At 38.0% G+C, this 15,044-nt stretch overlaps 4 protein-coding genes across 4 annotated transcripts; 3 read left to right on the top strand and 1 right to left on the bottom strand.

Annotated features, from left to right (window-relative positions):
* Positions 1-2,696: 2,696 nt before the first annotated feature.
* LOC132182569 (uncharacterized) lies at positions 2,697-3,690 on the top strand. The gene is made up of 4 exons (XM_059595854.1): positions 2,697-2,794; positions 2,909-3,112; positions 3,222-3,327; positions 3,438-3,690. The coding sequence occupies exons 2-4, from the start codon at positions 2,928-2,930 to the stop codon at positions 3,480-3,482; spliced, it is 336 nt and encodes a 111-aa protein (XP_059451837.1). The 5' UTR covers positions 2,697-2,794; positions 2,909-2,927; the 3' UTR covers positions 3,483-3,690.
* An 80-nt stretch (positions 3,691-3,770) lies between these two features.
* LOC132182568 (protein CHLORORESPIRATORY REDUCTION 7, chloroplastic-like) lies at positions 3,771-4,756 on the bottom strand. Its single transcript, XM_059595852.1, has 3 exons — positions 4,586-4,756; positions 4,273-4,403; positions 3,771-4,153 (listed from the first exon to the last, which is right to left on the bottom strand). The coding sequence occupies exons 1-3, from the start codon at positions 4,668-4,670 to the stop codon at positions 3,881-3,883; spliced, it is 489 nt and encodes a 162-aa protein (XP_059451835.1). The 5' UTR covers positions 4,671-4,756; the 3' UTR covers positions 3,771-3,880.
* Positions 4,757-6,393: 1,637 nt separating this feature from the next.
* On the top strand, positions 6,394-7,952 carry LOC132182149 (uncharacterized). Its single transcript, XM_059595342.1, has 3 exons — positions 6,394-7,187; positions 7,432-7,557; positions 7,883-7,952. Exons 1-3 carry the CDS (start codon positions 6,394-6,396, stop codon positions 7,950-7,952), a joined length of 990 nt encoding a protein of 329 aa, XP_059451325.1.
* Positions 7,953-10,175: 2,223 nt separating this feature from the next.
* LOC132180699 (LRR receptor-like serine/threonine-protein kinase RPK2) lies at positions 10,176-14,164 on the top strand. The gene has a single exon (XM_059593604.1). It carries the CDS (start codon positions 10,438-10,440, stop codon positions 13,852-13,854), a length of 3,417 nt encoding a protein of 1,138 aa, XP_059449587.1. The 5' UTR covers positions 10,176-10,437; the 3' UTR covers positions 13,855-14,164.
* Positions 14,165-15,044: the final 880 nt, after the last annotated feature.

Raw genomic sequence — 15,044 nt, 5'->3', positions numbered from 1 at the left:
TATAATTATTTTATTTTACAAGCCAAAGGAAAACTGAGTCAAACTTCAAAGTTGTAGATGATCATTTTTCTCTGGTTATTATTTTATGAATAATTTTCTCGAATGGATTGAAGAAGCCTAGCTAACCACCTCTAAAAGCCTCAACCTACCCACTTGTCTCTTCACTACTAGGGTCATAATTCATAAATACACATTGGTTTTTTGTGGGCAGGAAAGGTCATATTTTGCAGGGTAAGCGTCCCCATGAACATGAACAAAAATAGACATGAGGATGAGGTCCCCTACCCCTCAATTGGAGGGTAACAATTGTGCTTTTAAGCCGCTCAAGCTCTAAACCACTCCAAAGAGTTTATAATCCCATTTCCAGATTTCACTAGTCAATAGAAAGATGATCTAATAAGCAAAGGCCAAGAGCTAAAAACCCATCAAGAATCACAATCTCCATGATTGTGGGCATCAAAACTGGGGGTCTGACTCAATTGAAGTCTATAGTCACGGGATATAGAAAGAATGGATTAGATTTGGTGACATTGAGATTTATTATGATAGAATTGACATAATTGTTTCAAATTCAGCCCCACTAAATGAATGATATTCCTGTTAGTCACGAGTCAAATAAAGGGGCTAGCACCTTCCTTGTCTTTCTATTTCAAGAAGAATTAATATCTCCTAGATCCATCAATTAATAATTTAATGGGGTCATGTAAGCTATTAGCTAAAATATTAGTGGTCCTAGTGGTGGTTGTATTAATTTGGGCTTGTCTTAGTGTGGCATTACTGGCATGCTCTATCGGCACAACTTTTTTTTTTTTTTTTTTCCAAAGTTTAACCTAAAATAAACACTTTTTTTTTTTTTTCTCTTTCTGTTGGTTTCCTATTCTCTGGGTAGGTTAGGATATTTTCAACTCATTCATACTTGAATGCACATAGTCATCACAACGCCCCAAATTGTTGAGGAGATCCTGCAATTCTTTAAAAGGGTTACCAGATTAAATCATCTCTTAAGGTCATTAGTCATACTCACAGGTGAAGGGTGGCCGATTACATTTTCGAAAAAGTGTTGACTTGTAGTGAATGGGCTGCCGCTAAAAGAGTAATTAAGGTGATTAGCCCCCCCCCCCCACACACACACACATATATATATATATATATATATATATATAACCAAACATACTTATTATTTAATAACTAATATACACATTTCTATTTATGTAACCTATTTTTTTTATTAATACATATGAACGAGCTACAAGTTGAGTTTATACAAAAATGTCTTATTTAGTCATGGTCAACTCATTTCTTAAATGAACCGAGTTCGAATTGAATCGATTCTATCTGAGCCTGTTCGCGAGCGATTGTTTGTTTAACAACTCTACAATCACCCCTTTGAGATGGGTGGTTAACTACTCCAGCCGCTCTCTTAGGAGGTTAAGGGGGTAGTCAGCCACCTCTTAAAGGTTTTTTTTTTTTTTTTTTTTTTGGAGAAATTGACCACCTTGGGGCGGGGGGTTTAATAATTCTCTTAATAGGTCTCATCCACTCTTTTCTATCTGTAAATTATTTTTTTTAAAAAAAAAAAAAAACACTTGGAGCGTTTTTGGGCTAAAAAAAACACACTTTGGAGTAGAGATATAATAATTAGTTTATTAAGTATTGAAGTTATCTTAGGAAAGTGTTGGGATTATAATTAAATGGCTGATCTACTCCTCGCTTTCAAATAATTTGGTTAAAAGAAAAAAAAAAAAAAAAAAACAAACATTATACTCTGATGGACAAACTTTCTGTTGCATCATGCAAAAACAGCCCTTTCAATAAATTTACCCAAAAAAAAAAAGACAGCCTTTTTATTTAGGCCCATTGGACCTATGAATTGTATGTTAGGAAACAACTTTCTCCCATATCTCGAATCCCACTAAAACTAACGAGTAATGCTACAAATTCTTTCACTTTCATACTCTTTGACAGAGAGTATGAAAGTGAAAATGTAAAAGTGAAAGAGAATGTAGGATTACTAATATCTACTTGTAGGCAAAATGGCAATAGTTATGACTTGTGATATGATAATATAAATTATATCCAAGTTTTAAAATTATTCGATGGTCGTTTATTTATAAATTCACTATTTCAATTGCAAACTTGAATTGGTATGAAACTCTCAAATACCGAACACAACAGAAACAACATTTATTTTGATTTTGTTGTTGAGGAGTTTACCATTTTTTTTTCTTCTTTTAAGATCATTAGGTCTCTCTTTATTTTGAATCAAGAGTAGACCACTTTCCTTATTTAATTAAATAAAAAATGAATATTGAAAAAGAGGAATTGATGTTAGGATTGAAATTCCCTATAATTCTTTTTAAATTTCATATTCTTAAATTCATAAATCGCAATTGTCCATCTCATCTAAGCATTTAAAATAAGCTATATTTTAAGAATTTAACAAAGAAGCTACAAAATGCAAATAATGAAAAAAAAAAAAAAAAAAATTAGAGGGAGGGGTCAAACAAACTTCTTATACTTATATCTAAAAATTAATATTTTTAATTTTAAAAAAAAAACTAAAGCACAAATTTCAATGCCGGGGAGTCTACTTTTGAAGTGGCCCTGAATCCCTCCCGAATCGAACACTTAACGCCAACTTTATTTGAATGCCGGACGCAGCCAATGCCTAAAAATTTGACCGTTGGAACCTGTCCTCCCCAACGGTCACCTCTACAACTCAAATTGCGTCCCGTTCGTTAAATTTCGCCTACAAGCAATTCTCTTTTGCAGTACATCTCTCTCTCGCCTCAGGGTTCGTGCTTCTAATCCCTCAATCTTTCTCCCCTTCACAGTTATTGTTTGTCTCCCCCTTTCTCATTAATTTCAAGATGGTTAATTAGAGTTAATGTCGCTTCGATCTTCACAGGTAACCCAGTTGTGATTTAATGGAGAACGTGCTCACTATGCCTCCCAAGAACCCAATGCAACCAGAAAACACTGTAATCGACAGCAAAACACCGCCCCAGAATCCACAAAATGACCAAAATGATCGAAACTCCGGCAATGAGTTACGCAAACCTACAACCCCGGACCGCCTTAAAGTCCCCAAGGCATTGAAATACCCCGAAAGGTACATTCTTTATTCTTCTCCATAGGTTTAATTACTTGTTAGCTAAATTTCACATATATTCTAAGTTCATGTTTGTTTTTGTAACAAATTTTTTTTTTGTTCTCTGTAGGTATAGAAGCCCAACGGATTCGATGATGTCCCCGGTTACAAAAGGCCTTCTTGCCAGAAGCAGAAAGGGTAGCGTGCTTTTACCACCTAGTTTAAATCAGACCAAGGTATACTAAAAACGTTAACTTTAATCTGAATTTATTTTTAATTCAGCAGACTTGGGAGTTCAAATAATTTACACTCATTTCTATTTATATTGTTGATTTTATTGCTTTAGATTCAGGATTTGCGTGCTCAGGATGTGGGTCTTTTTGAAGGCTAAAAAGTATTGAAGCAGTTGGGCAAAGCCCAAGATCAGATGGATTTCTTGATCCTAATGGTTGTTTGACAAATTGAAATTGTTTCATTAAATTCAAGAAAATCTGATGGGATTGCTTTCGATTTCTGTAAGATGGGTGTACTGTGATTCTCTTAAGGCTTTCTATGTAATTCGAATACAGTTTTTAAATAAAGAAATTGTTCAGTCCAAATGCTTTGTTCAAGAAATTAATTGACAGGAAAACAAGGAAAACATTGTGCGGGTTTATACTTGTTGAAAGCATGCAAATGAAGGATAAACTGAATGAAATAATGGCTGCTCTTATTTCATTGTTCTTGGACCACTATATATATGCCTGCTTTAATCATGTAAATTTGATTGCAATGAAGCTCAAATTTTTCTCACTCCAAGCGGACTTGGTACCATTGGATTGAACCGACATTGCCATCAATTTCAAGCTCACAAACAGATCTTATGAGGTGCGAAACGGCGTCATCAATGGTTTCAAATCTAGCAAGGTCTGGAGGAAGGGCCTCGCCTGGCCAGTTTTCCAGCCAATTTTGCAGCTTAGCTTTTAGCTCTTCCTCCGAAACAAATATCTCATCCTGCCCCGGTTCGAATAGTACATAGGTTTCTGCAGTCCCCCGAGGTGTCCGTCTCCTCATTGCATAAACCTATCAACAAATTGAGTAAAATTAGTTTACGTCAAAACAAATGGAGCCTAAGTTAGCTACACTTGGGTCATTTTTGTCGGTTTGCTAGTTCTTGATGTTTGGCGAAAAAAGTAGGTTACCTTTAATGCATTTCTGCTGTTGCTTGACTTTTGAGGCAGTTTGAGATGGACTGAAGAACTCCAATACACATTTACATCTGCTGATCTTGACAGCATCAATGGACTTGGACTATGGTGTCTTGCTTCTTTACCTGCATGTGAGGGATCCCCCTGCTGTCATTTTGAATGGCACAAAAGTTTCTAAAATGGCATATTCTTTCTTTCCATGTTCTTAAGCTTCTCTTGAATTCTAACACAAAAACCAATGTTCTCACTTCTAAATTTCAAAAGCATATACAGATTATCAAGAACAAATCAAAGGAAGAGATTTTACAGTTGGGGTTCTGAACTCCATTGCTGAACAGCTTTTTCTCCAAAGCTCCCTCCACAGGAACCAGTTTGCCTGTGACTTTCAACATCTCTCTTTAGCTCCAAAGCTCAAAAATCAAAATGGGCAAGAGCATATCTGCCAGCAAACATGTTGGAGATAACATCACACGTTTCTTATCCACTTTTTTCATTTTTTTTACAGAAGTACCCTCTTGGGTCCTGTCTCTGAAGTCTAATCTAATGTCTCCTTCTACTCTAATCCACAATCTTAAATCATAGGATGCACCACATCCACATGATCATAACAAATGAAGACAAAAACTATTGTGTCCTGGAAAGCCTTGACTAGTGAATAACTCTAAACAATTAAGTTCAAATCCTCTATATTCTTGTTGAAAGCAGTAAAATTGTAAAAATCACAAATCCATTTTGCTAATAGAAAAATCCCACACCAGTCCAGAAAAAGGAAAAAGATGGGCACCATGGATGAGTCCCAATTGAGGTAATCTTTTTCTCAGTGAAATGTGGCACACGTCAAAACCCTATAAAGTTGTAACAGATAACATCCTAACTGCTCCAAATCCTAATTTTTGCATAAGAAGGTTCAGGTCGAGACCATATCAGCCATAACATAATTAAAAGGAAAACTACGAGTTGCCGCAACCTATTTTGTGATGTCTTTTTATAATGTTTCAATTTTTGTAATGTCTTTCTTCTATCATTAGGGTTTTCATGTCATCTTCTGGAACTCAAAATGACATAAATACCTTTAGATTGAAATTCAGAAGAAAAAAAATGTAAAAATAGTACAAATTTCAAGGGAAAAAATAGGACTAAGGTCACGGTCACTCAAAATTAGAGAACATTACAAATTGAGTAATAGTTTGAGAGATAATCGTACTTTCCTTAATTAAAATAATAAAAAAAAGTAAACTATTAAGGAATTTGCAATGTCTTTCCAAACTTTCAATTAAATCAATGTTTTCTCCCCCCAAGTTACTAGAAAATTGCAATGTGCTCCTTTATATCAAAAATGACAAAAATACCCTTAAAATTAGGGGGAAAAAAAAAAAAAGATTAGTGAGCCTCGACGACCACCATGTTTCTTTTTTTTTTTTTTTTTTTTTGAATTTGTAAGGGTCTTTCTCTTTTTGAGAATTTGTAGTGATATTTTTGTCTTTTTGTAAGACAAAAGGAGTCTATTGCAATTTTCTAATAGTCAAGTAAGAAAACATTGGTTTAATTGAAAATTTAGGAGATTGATTACAAATTGGCTGATAAGTGGTATGTTAATTAAAACAACTTATGAATGAAGAATGTGCATATATTATTTACTTAGGAGGAGGCATATGAAACATGGAGTCCTCGAGACTTATAATATTTGCTGAGGTGGCCCAAAACCAACAAACTGTGCAACTGAACTACAGCCTTCCCGCGTGATTGCTCACATGTTTTGTTAGAAACAGCGCCAACGGCTACAAGACTCAGTTACCACGTCCCCAAGATTGATTCAAATCTAACCCCCGAGATCCTCTCTTGGCCTTCCTTTGTTAGCCTACAACAGTTGATAAAAACCAAACCCTACTTGTTTCTTCTCCGCTGTTCTTCCCATCTCCCTCAACAATGCCCAAAATTAGATTTTTCCAAAGGTAATAATTTGTATATCGCCTTCTGGGGTTCTCTTTTCTGAGGTTGATTGAATCGGGGTTTTAACGGAAGCTCCATTTTTTCTTGATTTCTTTGGTCTATGAATACATTTGTTTTCATCTTTTTTCAGTTGCTCTTTCTTTGAGGATTTGGGCTAACTGAATAATGGATGCCATTGCCGCCGATCATGAACATAAGAGAGGGAGTAGTAAGAATTTAAGGGTGCATTTTGATGTTCCCTCTAAAGAAGTTGAAATTGAACCCCCCGTTAGTAATCATCAAAAAACTTCAGGTTCGTCTTCTTCTTCTCCTTCTTCTTCTTCTTCTTCTCCTTCTTCATCACCAGCTTCTTCGATGGATGTAGCTGTTGTTGATCAGACGGTCGTTAACGGCCCTGCTTTTGAATCTGAAAAAGATAACGGCCTTGAGATGGAAGGACTGGCATCACCGTCTGTTTCCGATCCCTCCCCTGTTTGGAGCAATCAAAGTGGGTCGGGTGCCCAATCTCCTTCAATTCAGCTGATGGGGCGGCCGGCAGGCTACGATCCGAATCGAATCCCATCTTCAATATTTTCTTCCAAATCCACAACGCCTATGGAATGGAGCGTCGCTTCGAATGAATCGTTGTTCAGTATTCACATCGGAAATAGCAGCTTCTCAAGAGATCATTTTATTATGTTCAATAATAGATCTGGAGAGATACCGAGGTCGGATGAATTGATGATGGCTTCTGCTCCGGGCCCCCTCCCCCGTCTTCCTCCATCAGAACCCGATAAAACCAAGACTGCCGATGTGGCAACAGAAGCAGCAAACGAAACCAATAATGCCGTTTGGAAGGGATCTCCAAAAGATGATCACAAGGGAAGAGCTACTCCGGTTGAGGATGTCGGATACTACAATACTGTCTCTTACCGATCCGATGAGAGCAATGCCAGCACCCGCTCCTTTCATTTTCCATTGTAAGCTCTCAAAACTTCCATCTATGCAGAAATATACAAATGAATGCTTTGAAAATATATATGATTACCATACAACTTAGATGAATTTTTACGGTCACGTTAGTCAATTTCTCCTTCCATAATACAATCATAATTTTAGTTTATTTCAGTTCAGGTAATTTATCTAATATAATCCAACATGATGTGGTATAATTATACATAATCTTCAGAGCATTGTAGTTGACATATGGGTTGTTGTTTCCAGTTTTGCAGGAGATAGTGGAATAAATAGCCCTGCGGCGCTGGACTTGGAAATGCAGTACCCACCACGGCAGCAGCAGCTGCAGCAGCAGCAGCAGCATCAGAGCTCAAAGCCTGCTAGAGCCTATTGGTTTTCTTGCTTCTATTGTTGCCCACGATGTTGTTGAGACCAAATTTTCCATATAATTCTTTTATAAAGATTAGTGAGCCATTTTTTCACTTCTCTTTCTCATACAAAATTTGAAATTAAATATAAACCATTCAAAAAGCTACAACACATACACTGTAGTTTTTTTTTTTTTTTGGTTAATCCCTCAAAATGGGCCTCTAATCCTCAAGAGTAATCATTTCAACCATTGTACATAATGCCGAATGCAAAAGTTTGTAACTTGTTGCTGAAGATTCTCTCAATCTCTCTAATCTCTGTGTTCTTTGGTATTTGGATCTCTGTTCAGGTATCATGACAACTACTGCATCCTGCTTGGTCTGGTTTTGAGAACATTGGTAATAAGCAACCAACCATAATGTTATTAATAGGACCAAAACAGTACATGGCCTTTTGTGGGTGTTAAAGATTAGGGGTGTAAATTAAATCCGTCAGAAATGGCTTGGAAAATCCCACTTCACATGCCACAACAAAATATATTTGCTTTACATTATTCTCTCCACATTAATTCAATTGGAAGAGTCATGCTTACGTCTTTATAGATAATGTATTTTAAGATAATGTATTTTAAGATTGTTGTTACTGGGAAAAACGCCAAAATAAGAACCTCCTCCTAATCATCATCAAATAAAAAAATCACTTTAAAAACACTTTTTCTTTTTCTTTTGGTAAGCAATAGAAAATTTACTTAGCTACAGTAAATCAGATGATGTCACACCTATGTCATATTTTTATAATCTACACCTCAAGATTGTATAATCTGACGTTATGAAAATATGTTTTATTATTATTATTATTATGTTTTTTTTATTGTGATGTTGGACTGCGAATACAGTACAAATGAAGATTTTTTGTTATTAGACCTGTAAATTTATGTAGAGAGGGAGACTGTAGGGTGGGGTTTACCTATTTCAATCGGCCTAAAATGTCAAATTTTATAAAAATTTGAACAAATCCGAATTAGAGTCTGGTTGAAATTGCGTTTGAAAAATAGAGATTTTAAGTCAAAAGAGTTTTTGGGCCAAAAGTGCGTTTTAGTCATTTTTAAGCTTTTTGGACCCTTAAAAGCACTTTTAATGTTTTTACTAAACGAGTATTTTTTTTTTCAAACGAACTTTTTTAGTGTTAAAAAAGTACTTTTAGGCCCATCAAACACAATCCCAAATAGAACTTTAGAGTACATGATAATAATAAAGTGTGTTTTAAATCACCCAATGAAAAAGGTATATGTATCTTTTGCTTGAAGTTGTTATAATAATACGTCACTGATAATTCAAGTATCATAAAAAGGAAGAAAGAACTTGTCCTGATTGGTCCATATTTCTCTAATTACACTAAGGATGGGTTTGGGTGGGACAAAGCAACTTGGATCCCCTGTCACAGAGTATTTAAACTCAATAAAGTTTCATATAAATTATTTAGGGTTGGCTACTTTGGACAAGTTTAATATCCATTGTTTAGCAATACAATGGCAATAATGATGCAGTCTCGTAACAGGACATGAAGCTACTACCTGTGGAAAGTGCTTTTTGCTCTACAATCATCATGCTTATCTAACTCTATGCTAAGCAGGGCAAATTTTCAACAATTTATCCTTCCCTCTGTTTTCCTTTTCTATTAATTTATAGAAAAGTAATCCATAGTTAATACTATAATTTAGATAACACCAAAGGAAAGATACAAAATTACTTTATTTCCAACTATGAAAAAAAAAATGTCTATCTTAAAGGCTACTTGCCTTGAAAACCCAAATTTATTAACTAATGTGGAGAGATTCTTCAAGATTTTAATTAATGTGGCATATCCTAAAAGTAAATGTAGAATTCATGTGAGAGGTTGACAATTTGAGATACCGCTCAATCTAGAATCTTAAGTTTATGGGTTTGGGTTCAACTATATAAAATAAACTATTCGTGCTTGTGGCGTCACCCGTATATGCTTGATAAGATTATGTTATTGAAAATAAAAAAATAAAAAGATTTTTTTCCCACATAAAAAAGCTACTCCTAAGCTATGAGTTTAAGATGCAATTATCCATTCAATCATAAGTAGTAAAATTTAGCAAGTTATTGAAAATAATAATAATAATAATAATGATAATCCACCTCCATGCATTATTTTGTGTAATGATCTATTATGTTTCACATCAATAATGGAGGTAATCTTATAGAACATGGTCAGGCTCCCATCAATCCCATTCTAAGGGGCAGCAAAATTCCACTGGGCTTTAGGGCCCTTGCCTTATCTGGACCTCATGAACCCTGGACCAACAATATCAAAAAGTCTGTGGGGCCCGTTTCACCTTCTGGAAGAATATCACACGTGGGTACCTTTATATGGAGCCACGTGTTGGAAACTTTAAGAAATCTTTTTGAACGTCATTAAGCCCAGCCCAACGACCAAGGCGACCCCCAAAATTGACGACGCTGATGCGTTTATTGACCGGCATTGGAGCCCACTTCCGGCCCGGTGTATGTCCACCGGACCCACATCACCCACCAAAAACCGACAAAACCCTAATTTTGAAAAAGGAAAAAAAAAAAAAAAAAAAACCCAAAGAAGACGAAGAGCAAGAATGAAACCAAAAAAAAAAAGAGGAGAGAGAGAACAGAAAGCAAAGAAAGAAAAACGCGTTTTCTCAAAAGAACAGAGTTGAATCTTCTCTCTTTCTCTCTCTCTCTCTCTCACTCTCTTCTCTGTCTGTCTGTCTGTCTGTCTCTCTAAAGAACCAAAATTAGGGTTAGGGTTTTCAAGGGAAAAAACCCTAATCTTTCTCGGTAACTGAAAGAGAAGGGGTTGGGGTTTATTTCTTAGGTTTTTGGACACCCTTTTAGGTGTTCAGAAATGGGTTCCTCTTCTTCTTCCTCTTCAGTGATCAAATGGCACTCTTTTCACAGACCCATGTCTCCTGTGCTCCTACTGAAGCTCTTCTTGCTGTTGTGGGCCTTCTATCTTTCTCAAAGTGGAGTCGTTTTTGCCGATTCGGACAAATCGGTGCTCCTCCAGTGGAAGACCTCGGTCTCAGACCCCTCAGGCTTGCTCTCGAGCTGGGACTCTGGAAGTTCCGATCACTGCTCGTGGTTCGGCGTCTCCTGCGACTCGAATTCCAGCGTCGTTTCGCTAAACGTGACCGGGAGTGGCCGAGAAGGTAATTCGTGTTCCGATTTCGCAAAATTTCCGCTTTATGGGTTTGGGATTAGGAGGAACTGTTTGAATAGTAGAGGAAAGTTGTTTGGGAAGTTGTTGCCTGTGATTGCTGAGCTTAGTGAGCTTAGGATTTTATCGCTTCCCTTTAATGGTTTTGATGGAGAATTTCCTGGTGAAATTTGGGCCATGGAGAAGCTTGAGGTTCTTGATCTAGAGGGAAATTCAGTAACTGGGTCGGTGCCTGTTCAGTTTGTGGGCTTGAGGAATTTGCGCGTTCTTAATCTCGGGTTTAATAGGATTGTGGGGGAGATACCGAGCTCACTTTCAAATTGTGTGAGCTTAGAGATCTTGAACTTAGCAGGGAACAATTTGAACGGGACGGTTCCGGGGTTTGTTGGTGGGTTGAGGGGGGTGTATTTACCGTTTAATCGGCTTACTGGGCAGGTTCCTAGAGAGATTGGGGAGAATTGTCCGAAGCTTGAGCATCTAGACTTGTCTGATAATGTCTTGGTCGGTGGAATTCCCCGGAGTTTGGGGAATTGTGATAAGTTGCAGTCGCTTTTGTTGTATTCAAATTTGTTGGAAGAGGCTATTCCGGCTGAGCTAGGTCAGCTTCAGAAGCTTCAAGTGTTGGATGTTTCAAGGAATAGTTTAAGCGATCAGATACCTTCTGAGCTTGGGAAGTGTTCTGAATTGTCTGTTCTAGTGCTATCAAATCTGTTTGATCCACATCCGAGAGTAAATGATACAAACGGGGACTCTTCGCCAGAGCAAGGGGGTCCAATGAATGATGATTTTAATTATTTTCAAGGCACGATTCCTGTGGAAATCACAATGCTTCCTAAGTTGAGAGTATTATGGGCACCAAGGGCAACTCTTGAGGGCACATTCCCAAGTAGTTGGGGTGCTTGCGAGAACTTAGAGATGATCAATTTGGCTCAGAATTTTTTCACTGGGGAATTTCCTGAAGGGCTTAGTCACTGCAAGAAGCTTCATTTCCTAGACATAAGCTCAAACAGGCTTACTGGGGAGCTTGTTGATGGACTTCCCGTTCCTTGTATGACTGTCTTTGATGTCAGTGGGAATGCGTTGTCAGGTCAAATCCCTAAATTTTATGAAAGCACTTGCCCTCCTGATCCTTCATCAAATGGAAGTCTTCCCGAACGTGGGAGTGGCCCATCCTCTTTGTATCTATCATTTTTTACTTCTAAAGCCCAAGCTGGATATCCTCAATCACTTGGAGAGGATGGTGGTCTTGCTGTATTTCACAATTTTAGGCACAATAACTTTACTGGCACTATCCAGTCTATGCCAATTGCAGCTGAAAGATTGGGAAAGCAAACAGTTTACACATTTCTTGCTGGGGAAAACAGGCTCACCGGACCATTTCCTGGTACCTTATTTGAGAAGTGCGAAGTATTGGATGCACTGATTGTCAATGTTAGCTACAATCAAATATATGGTCAAATTCCTGCTGAATTTGGTACAAGGTGCAAATCTCTTAAATTTTTTGATGCATCTGCAAATCAAATTACTGGACCCATTCCCCCCAGTTTTGGGGAGTTGGTGTCCCTTGTTGCCCTTAACTTGAGTTGGAACCTGTTGCATGGTCAAATACCTTCCAATCTCAGTGAGATAAGGGACCTGAAGCATCTCTCTTTGGCTGGTAATAACCTGACTGGCTTCATTCCTTCTAGCTTGGGGCAGTTGCAATATTTGGAAGAGCTGGACCTTTCATCAAACTCTCTCACTGGGGAAATTCCGAAAGATCTTGAAAACTTGAAACACCTGACTGTTCTTCTGCTTAACAACAATAATCTCTCCGGGCAGATTCCTGCTGGTTTGGCCCATGTAACCACGCTCTCAGCATTCAATGTTTCCTTCAATAATTTGTCTGGGTCGCTGCCATTGAATGGTAACTTGATGAAATGCAGTAGTGCTCTTGGTAATCCATATCTACAGTCTTGCTCTATGTCTCTGGCTTCGCAATCTTCAGATTCGCAAGGAGCGGATAGCAATTCAAATTCTGATACTGCTACTACACCATCCCAAGGAAGTCGGAATAATGGTTTCAATTCAATTGAGATAGCATCCATAACATCTGCATCAGCCATTGTCTCAGTTCTTCTTGCTCTGATTGTGCTATTCTTCTATACCCGAAAGTGGAACCCAAAGTCTAAAGTTACTGGGTCTGTCAGGAAGGAAGTAACTGTATTTACTGATATTGGGGTTCCATTGACCTTTGACAATGTTGTACGGGCCACAGCAAATTTCAATGCGAGCAACTGTATAGGGAATGGAGGTTTTGGGGCAACCTACAAGGCAGAGATCTCACCTGGCGTCCTAGTGGCAATAAAACGGCTTGCAGTTGGTCGATTCCAGGGGGTTCAACAGTTCCATGCAGAAATTAAAACCCTTGGAAGGCTCCGTCATCCAAATCTCGTTACTTTGATTGGTTATCATGCCAGTGAAACAGAGATGTTCCTTATCTATAATTATTTGCCAGGTGGTAATTTGGAAAAGTTCATCCAGGAAAGATCCACAAGGGCAGTGGATTGGAGGATACTTCACAAGATTGCACTGGATATAGCCCGTGCTCTTGCCTACTTACATGATCAGTGCGTACCGCGTGTCCTTCATCGCGACGTGAAGCCCAGCAATATCTTGTTGGATGATGATTTCAATGCTTATCTGTCTGACTTTGGATTGGCTAGACTTTTGGGAACTTCAGAAACACACGCTACCACTGGTGTGGCTGGAACTTTTGGATATGTTGCTCCAGAATATGCAATGACATGCCGTGTATCCGACAAGGCTGATGTGTACAGTTATGGTGTGGTGCTTCTTGAGTTACTCTCAGACAAGAAAGCTCTGGATCCTTCATTTTCCTCGTATGGGAATGGTTTCAACATTGTTGCTTGGGCATGTATGCTCCTCCGACAGGGCCGTGCAAAGGAGTTCTTTACTGCAGGGTTATGGGATGCAGGTCCCCATGACGATTTAGTAGAAGTTTTGCACTTGGCAGTTGTGTGTACGGTTGACTCTCTCTCTACCAGGCCTACAATGAAGCAGGTTGTACGACGGCTGAAGCAACTTCAACCCCCATCATGTTAACTGCCTGGTGAGAGACTTTCAGTAAAATTAACGTAGCGATTTGTAGAAGAAGGTAAGCCCCATTGTAATTTGTGCTTGTGCACTCTGTCCTCTTCGTGGACTGCCCTTAGCTTGAGTTCTAAATTGTAGTTAATCCACTTGTAAATTGTAATATAGGTTTGCCCCCATTTTTTCAAGTTGTTTCCCTGATTAGGGGGCTTGCTGATGAATCTGCAGAAGAATGCAGATATTAGTTTTCCACGTTATATACTTGTACGTCAGTTTTATTTGTTGTCGAATAAAACCATAGAATAGAGATATTTCTGGGAAAGTTTGGTTAATCACTTGATAATCCGATTTTTTCCTGTTTGTGTCTAACGCATGCATACAAATGATCCATATCATTGAATGATTTGCAGATCAGATATTCATACCCAATGAAAGAAAATGATCGCTGCATTCTTGGTTTGAATTCTAAGCAACACTGGTCGTAATCCGTTTCTGGAACCATGCGTCTTTGTGCCCTCACGTAACAGCAACGTTGTTGAATTGTTTTTTCCTATGCCATCACAATTATCATGGTCTTCTCCTGTATATGTCATAATCGCTTTGGGTGGGTGGGTGGGTGGTTCATGAGCAACAAAACAACCCTTTATTTTCCGATTTCTTTGCCTCTGTTTGTTAATCCCTTGTGGCTGAGCTTTTTGTTTCCAAAATAGAAAACATAATACACTGCCGTTTATTAACGTTCTTTCACTTTTACTTCTTCACCTGCCTCACTTCTTTTTTCTCAGCTGAGTCCACAATGAAGCGTCTTTTGCAGTCTCTATCCGTCGCGCAAATACGCAAAACTAAATAAGAACCCATAACGAAGAACAAACCGTTCAAACTAAGTACGCCCCAAATAAACCTCCAAACTACAAGAAACCCACCAATCTACAGCGCGAGAGTGAGTAAGAGTGAGAGAAATCGTGAAGAATCGAGTGGAGCAATGGAATGGGTAGGTGAATACTTCTAATACCTAATTGAATACTTCTGTTCTTTTCTTCTTTTTTTTCTCTCTTTTGGTTCTTTTGTGGAAGCAGTGTAGCAGTTGTGGGTGATGCATGACATTGGCTTCGTTCCTGTTCAGTTCTGCTACATACAGTTGCATCATACTAAAGAAGAAACCTACGATATTCCTCAAATCCATTTCAAGGTCCACCAAAATT

This window comes from Corylus avellana, chromosome ca5 (genome assembly GCF_901000735.1).
Source record: "Corylus avellana chromosome ca5, CavTom2PMs-1.0".
Lineage (NCBI taxonomy): Eukaryota > Viridiplantae > Streptophyta > Magnoliopsida > Fagales > Betulaceae > Corylus > Corylus avellana.
The sequence above is the reverse complement of the archived record's forward strand: the minus strand, read 5'-3'. Positions and strand labels throughout refer to the sequence as shown.

Bases quoted from the DNA above. Each gene is read 5' to 3' on its own strand.
- LOC132182568 (XM_059595852.1), bottom strand. From the start codon at position 4,670: ATGTTGAAAGTCACAGGCAAACTGGTTCCTGTGGAGGGAGCTTTGGAG. The intron at 4,404-4,585 runs GTAAAATCTCTT...CCTCACATGCAG, and splicing joins TGGAGTTCAGAACCCCAACT to GTAAAGAAGCAAGACACCAT. The intron at 4,154-4,272 runs GTAACCTACTTT...ATTTGTTGATAG, and splicing joins ACAGCAGAAATGCATTAAAG to GTTTATGCAATGAGGAGACG.
- LOC132182569 (XM_059595854.1), top strand. From the start codon at position 2,928: ATGGAGAACGTGCTCACTATGCCTCCCAAGAACCCAATGCAACCAGAA. The intron at 3,113-3,221 runs GTACATTCTTTA...TGTTCTCTGTAG, and splicing joins GCATTGAAATACCCCGAAAG to GTATAGAAGCCCAACGGATT. The intron at 3,328-3,437 runs GTATACTAAAAA...TTATTGCTTTAG, and splicing joins CTAGTTTAAATCAGACCAAG to ATTCAGGATTTGCGTGCTCA.
- LOC132182149 (XM_059595342.1), top strand. From the start codon at position 6,394: ATGGATGCCATTGCCGCCGATCATGAACATAAGAGAGGGAGTAGTAAG. The intron at 7,188-7,431 runs GTAAGCTCTCAA...TGTTGTTTCCAG, and splicing joins CGCTCCTTTCATTTTCCATT to TTTTGCAGGAGATAGTGGAA. The intron at 7,558-7,882 runs GTTTTCTTGCTT...ATCTCTGTTCAG, and splicing joins AAGCCTGCTAGAGCCTATTG to GTATCATGACAACTACTGCA.
- LOC132180699 (XM_059593604.1), top strand. From the start codon at position 10,438: ATGGGTTCCTCTTCTTCTTCCTCTTCAGTGATCAAATGGCACTCTTTT.